Here is a 6203-nt window from a genome sequence, read left to right on the forward strand (position 1 = left end):
AAGAGGCTTGAACTCGATGCAAAGAAGCAAGCGAAGAGGCTCGAGATGAAGGCAGAGAATCAAGCAAAGATGCTCGAGATCGAGGCTGCCAATGCGAAGACCAAGGCAAACGAAGTGGCGTTCGCTAGCATGATGACGTGCGTGGAGATCATGAAGGTTGACTTGAGCAGTGTCCCTCACGAAGCGGTCTTGGTTCGAGAAGATGCAGGCCGACATGCTCAAGTTCGACGACGAATGATCTATGGTGGTGAAGAGCACCATATTTTTTGGTATGCCGGCAATTGTGCTACCATGACCACCGTCCAGATGGCGTGGTCGAACTTCCGTCCCTTTTTATGAGCTAGCAAGTGTGTCGGCATGAAGTGCATAATGATATTTTCTGCGTGCTGGCATGTATGCCAATCGTTGACATGACGTTGATATAAACTTTGGACGATGACATGGCCGCTGACATGATTTATGACCACGAGATTTATTATTATTATGTACGGATGACATTTGAATTCGAGCTTTGATCGTACGGTCATCCAAATGAAGAAGGAGATGTACAAGCCGAATCAAACGAACAAAAAATGGACATAGCACGCGTCTGTTTGGGTTGGACCATTGGATTGCTTTAACTCTAATTATTAGCAAACGATGCATTTGTGACGTGCAATGCCGGCAGGCGCGTGGCGAACAATGCTTATCCGAAGGAGACGATGACGTCCACTTGTTATTGCGTGGCCGCACTGCAAATAGGTCCCGATCGAGGTAGCGAAAGAAAGAAAACGAAGGGCGAATGGAAACACGAAAGGCTGCAGTCGAGAGTGGAGATAGATACGGCGAGCTCGCTGCGTTGCCCCTTGCCCGGTGCCTGAAGCGTGAGGTCGCGTAGAAGCCTGCGTCAAGCACAATCCGCCTGGCTACAGGAAAACGATCAGCTCGAACCAGCAAAACTGTCTTAGAACATCCAATTCGCGAGATGTACGCGAACGAAATCGGGACTCGACGTGACCCGGGGCTACTGCAGACGCATTTGTTTTGCGTGCATGGACACCCGTCCCGTGGCATGCATGCATGCATCCATCCAGTCCCCAAATGTGGACAGCGGTGATGGTAGCAGCAGCCCAGATCCCGACCGCCGGACGATGCTCAAGCAAAGCTACTGCTGCTGCGCTCACAAGCGACTGGGTCCGGAACGTAAGCAAGTTGCTGCTCTTCTCTGCTCAATGTAGGTGACCAGCGGACACCAAGGAAATGTTGTCTAGTGTCCCTATGACCGCGGCCGAGGATCCAGATTTTTCAAGTGGAATTAATCTACTCTCAAAAGTTGTAGTAGGAGTACTACTGAGTAAGCATCCGTGTTAACGGAAACAGATCCAACCGAAATCCGGCGCAGCGAGTCCCAGGAGGCTTTGACCCGCGGCGCGCACAAAGCACAATCGCAAGCGCCCAAAGCGCGTCGCGTCGCACCACCTCTGCAGCGGCCAAACGATGCCAAGCGCGGCAGGTGCCGCCCGGACTACGCACAGCACGGCACAGCCACCACCCTGAACAAAAACTAGCACTAAACTAAACTAAACAAACGTAAGCAAAGCTGCCCCCCCCCTCGCAGAGAGAGGGCAAGATAAATACGCACTCCAAAGCGGCACACACAAACCAACACATACCCGAAGCCCGAAACGCGAGCCCAAACAAAAGCACCAGCGCTGCTTGCCGCCGCGGCACAGCTCCGCGGCTTGCTTGCTTGCGTGCGTGCGTGCCTGTTCAGCCGGGAGGCGCATTGGCGCATACGGCCGTGCGCCGGCGGGCCAGACACACACACGCATCGCCGGGCGTCGCGTCGGCGGCCTAGCTAGCTAGCTAGCCGCGAGGCGAGACCAAAGAGCCGGCCGCGCCGTCGGCAGGCAATGGCGGGTCGCGGCCTGACGGCCCTGCTGCTCGTCGCGGTGTCCGCCGCGTTCTTGGCGGGCGCGCGCGCGGGCGGCGCCCGCCCGGGCAACTCGGCGCGGTTCGACCTGCTCCGCCTCGCGCCGGCGTCGCTCGCCGACCTGGCGCGCAGCGACCGGCAGCGGATGGCGTTCATCGCCTCGCACGGGCGGCGCCGCGCGCGGGAGACCGCCGCCGGGTCGTCCGCGGCGGCCTTCGAGATGCCGCTGACCTCCGGCGCGTACACGGGCATTGGGCAGTACTTCGTGCGCTTCCGCGTGGGCACCCCGGCGCAGCCGTTCCTGCTGGTGGCCGACACCGGCAGCGACCTCACCTGGGTCAAGTGCCGCCGCCCCGCCGCCAACTCGTCGGAGTCGGGGTCGGGGTCCGGGCGCGCGTTCCGTCCAGAGGACTCGAGGACATGGGCGCCCATCTCGTGCGCCTCGGACACCTGCACCAAGTCGCTCCCCTTCTCCCTCGCCACCTGCCCCACGCCCGGCAGCCCCTGCGCCTACGACTACCGGTCAGCATCGCTCTCACCCGCCATTCCCATTCGCCATTCGCATTCGCATCTGCATTGCCATCCCCTCTACCGCACCGTACCAACCATCCCTGAGGGGAACACCACTTGTATGGCACTCCTCCTCCTATAGTACTTAGCCGTGCGTGCGTGCGTGCGTGCTAATCACCATCGATTGAATCGATCTGTGGGTGGGGCGTCGTTAATTGGCCCTGGCATTGATGAGGAGACGCGAGCAGCAGCAGCAGCAGGAGGAGGCAGAAGACGCCATTAGTGGTTGGTTGGTGGGCGAGTCGGATCTCGCAGTTGCAATTTGCAGATGGCAATGGCATCCATCGCGGGGCCGCAGCGTTTAATCAATGCGGTGCCATTGATGCCATGCGCAGCTGCAGCAGCTCACTGCTCCGGCCAGCTCCGGCCTGCCTCGCCTTACTGGTACTGCTATACTACTAGTCCCACCACTTGTACTGCCAGACCGCACCACTGCACGGCATTGATTCGCTCGGCCATGTAGGGCGACGGTGCCCCTTCTCGTAGAGTATGTACTCACTCGTACCACTACTACTACCACCCAGGTGATTGTGATGGAGAAGGGGGGGAGCCTTCATGGTGATTGAGCTGAACTCTGGAGCCTGGAATCCCCGATCGATTTGCCGCTCGCTTGGCGCCGGCGTCTACTTCTAGTCATCTATCGATTGGAACATATTTATTGCGTCTACTTATAGTCTTCTAGAGGCGTGCGCTCGCTATGTATGCTTTCATGGGGCTGTCGCGGAGAAACACGCACAAAGACATCGTGGTCACCCCGCTCATGTCCCCAAGGCCGGCCATGGACCGAGACGAGCACACCGAGAGAGAAGAAGAAGAAAGCATCATCGACGCCGCCTCATGCCCCGAATCCTCCTCACAAAAGCGACGAGCTGAGATTGATCACATCCACATGCGCGCATATGCATCGGATTCGGATCCTTGCGGCGCTCGCTCGCTCGCCGGCCAGAAAGAAAGGGGTCGCGCAGGCAGGCAGGTTATCTATCTAGTTTTTGCGTGTGTGTGTGTGATTATCTATCAGTGTGGGCGCTTGCTGCATGTGCACGCTGCCGGGTGTTCATATCTAGGCCGCCCATTTCTTTTTCATGTTTAAGTACAATGTTTGGGCAGAGAAAGGGGAACGGCGGTCGCAACTGTGGTGGCTGCAGTATACTATACTCGACTTTGCTTGGCTCGGCTTGGCTTGGTCATGTGCATGGTGGATTGGGCTGTACTCCATCACTGCCTGCCTGCGTGTCAGCACATTCAACATATTCCTTAGGAAAGGAGCCACCGAAAGAAAAATCACAGGTCGTACCAGTGCTATAATAGTACGCCGATCTGAGATGAGATGTTTCTCGGTACGCTGTGGGTGACAGTCACAAGCCGGTGCCGTGACAAGCGGTGTTCCACTTCTTGATTCCACAACAAATTACGACTAGATGCGTACGGCGTAATGGAAGGACAAGAATAGGTCCAAAGAGCACTACTACTGTAGTAGTCGTACATGATGTCTCGCTAAATGGCCGAGAGAGCACGCACTTCCATGGTGTCACGCGCACATTTGGGTTGGGGCTACGCGTGTCGACGGAGAACAATACTATGCATGCGACGTGTAATAAACTGTTCTTGTAGTACTACTGGTAATCGATCACGTTCTGCTGCCTGCCTGATGCATGCTTGTATTAGGAAGAGAAATGGTCGATCACGGGTGGTCTTAGTTTGCTTGCTGCCTTTCCTCCCTCACCACTCTTCCTCCATGTCAAAGGTTAGAGTATAGTATCATCTTCCGTTTATGCAGAGAAAACCAGGTTCTGCCATCTACTGTCAAAAGTCAAATGCTCCATCTGTTCGGTTTTTAGGGAGGGCAAAGAAGAAAACTACACTACAGTATACTACTATACTCCAGTTTTTTTTTTAAAAGTATACTACTATATTCCTACACAGTTTCTCCGGGGGGACTTTGACCATACCTGGGCCACGTTCTCCTTGGTGGAAACTTGTTTTGACGGAGTAGAATAATTCATCCTCCAGCTCAAAACGCACATATACTCCGGCCGCTAACCAATCAGGTCGGCACGTATTGGCCAAAAAACACTGATGAACGTAGGACATATCTGCACTGCCGCCTGAGGTCCACTTGCGATACAGTCCATGGAAAGGCATTGCCCTTTCCACCGGCTCAATGATTGTGCTCTCTCATTTGCATTTGCGCACAAGCCAAGCCAGTCCTTGAATCTTGCCGTGTGCCATGCAGGTGCAGGATCACGTAAGTAGAGTAACTAACTAATCGTTGCATGCATGCAGGTACAAGGACGGGTCGGCGGCGCGCGGCACGGTGGGCACGGAGTCGGCGACCATCGCGCTGTCGGGGCGGGGCCGGGAGGAGAGGAAGGCCAAGCTCAAGGGCCTGGTGCTCGGCTGCACCAGCTCCTACACCGGCCCCAGCTTCGAGGTCTCCGACGGCGTGCTCAGCCTCGGCTACAGCGACGTCTCCTTCGCCTCCCACGCCGCCTCCCGCTTCGCCGGCCGCTTCTCCTACTGCCTCGTCGACCACCTCTCCCCGCGCAACGCCACCAGCTACCTCACCTTCGGCCCCAACCCCGCCGTCGCCTCCTCCTCCTCCCCCTCCTCCCCCGCCCCGGCCTCGTGCACCGCCGCCGCCCCACGCCCCCGCCCACGCGCGCGCCAGACGCCGCTGCTGCTCGACCGCCGGATGCGCCCCTTCTACGACGTCGCCGTCAAGGCCGTCTCCGTCGCCGGCCAGTTCCTCAAGATACCGCGCGCCGTCTGGGACGTCGACGCGGGCGGCGGCGTCATCCTCGACTCCGGCACCAGCCTCACCGTGCTGGCCAAGCCGGCCTACCGCGCCGTCGTGGCCGCGCTCAGCGAGGGCCTCGCCGGCCTGCCGCGGGTCACCATGGACCCCTTCGAGTACTGCTACAACTGGACGTCGCCGTCGGGCGACGTCACCCTGCCCAAGATGGCCGTGCACTTCGCCGGGGCGGCGCGGCTCGAGCCCCCCGGGAAGAGCTACGTCATCGACGCCGCGCCCGGCGTCAAGTGCATCGGCCTGCAGGAGGGCCCCTGGCCAGGGATCTCCGTCATCGGGAACATCCTGCAGCAGGAGCACCTCTGGGAGTTCGACATCAAGAACCGACGGCTCAAATTCCAGAGGTCGCGGTGCACGCACTGATCCTGGCCGTCGTTCCGGATCCAGCCACGTCTTGTGTTTTTTTCTGCTTGTGGTGGTGGTGGTGGTGGCGGCCTCGCTGATTATTGTTTGTTTTTGCCCCGTCTTCTTCAGATCTATACTAATGCAATGAGAAATGTGCCTTGCAGTTGCAAAAATGAGTAAGCTGTAATAAGTTTTCTGCTCTTCTCTTTTTCTTTACCACATTTGGTATCTTCATTTCAGTGAATATATATACGTTTAGAGCCGGTTCGTTTATTTGTTCCAAAATTGTGCATATGTTATACCACCGATTTTTTTTTTTTTGAGATTGGTATATGAGGTTGTGTTCGGCATTGCAGTGGGTTATTATGATAATCCAGCTTATATATCCAAGTAGCTTTTCTTTGTTTTATTAGTTTAGCTATTGTCTATTTAGTTTTTGTTTAACCAAATTGTCTCTAATCTTGTGGCTATTTTTGCACAAGTTAGTGTGAAATAGGCACCATGCAACACAATTTGGTAATCGCAAACTGGGCCTAAGAGGCTAAGACACAACAAAAATGACCAAAC

General features: G+C 56.3%; 1 protein-coding gene across 1 annotated transcript; it reads left to right on the forward strand.

The window, feature by feature from the left end:
* Nucleotides 1-1291: 1291 nt before the first annotated feature.
* LOC123444107 (aspartic proteinase NANA, chloroplast-like) lies at nt 1292-5921 on the forward strand. The gene is made up of 2 exons (XM_045120722.1): nt 1292-2434; nt 4766-5921. Exons 1-2 carry the CDS (start codon nt 1893-1895, stop codon nt 5652-5654), a joined length of 1431 nt encoding a protein of 476 aa, XP_044976657.1. The 5' UTR covers nt 1292-1892; the 3' UTR covers nt 5655-5921.
* Nucleotides 5922-6203: the final 282 nt, after the last annotated feature.

This window comes from Hordeum vulgare, chromosome 3H (assembly GCF_904849725.1).
Source record: "Hordeum vulgare subsp. vulgare chromosome 3H, MorexV3_pseudomolecules_assembly, whole genome shotgun sequence".
Lineage (NCBI taxonomy): Eukaryota > Viridiplantae > Streptophyta > Magnoliopsida > Poales > Poaceae > Hordeum > Hordeum vulgare.

Coding starts and splice junctions, on each gene's coding strand:
- LOC123444107 (XM_045120722.1), top strand. CDS start 1,893: ATGGCGGGTCGCGGCCTGACGGCCCTGCTGCTCGTCGCGGTGTCCGCC. Junction 2,435..4,765: donor CCCTGCGCCTACGACTACCG/GTCAGCATCGCT, acceptor GCATGCATGCAG/GTACAAGGACGGGTCGGCGG.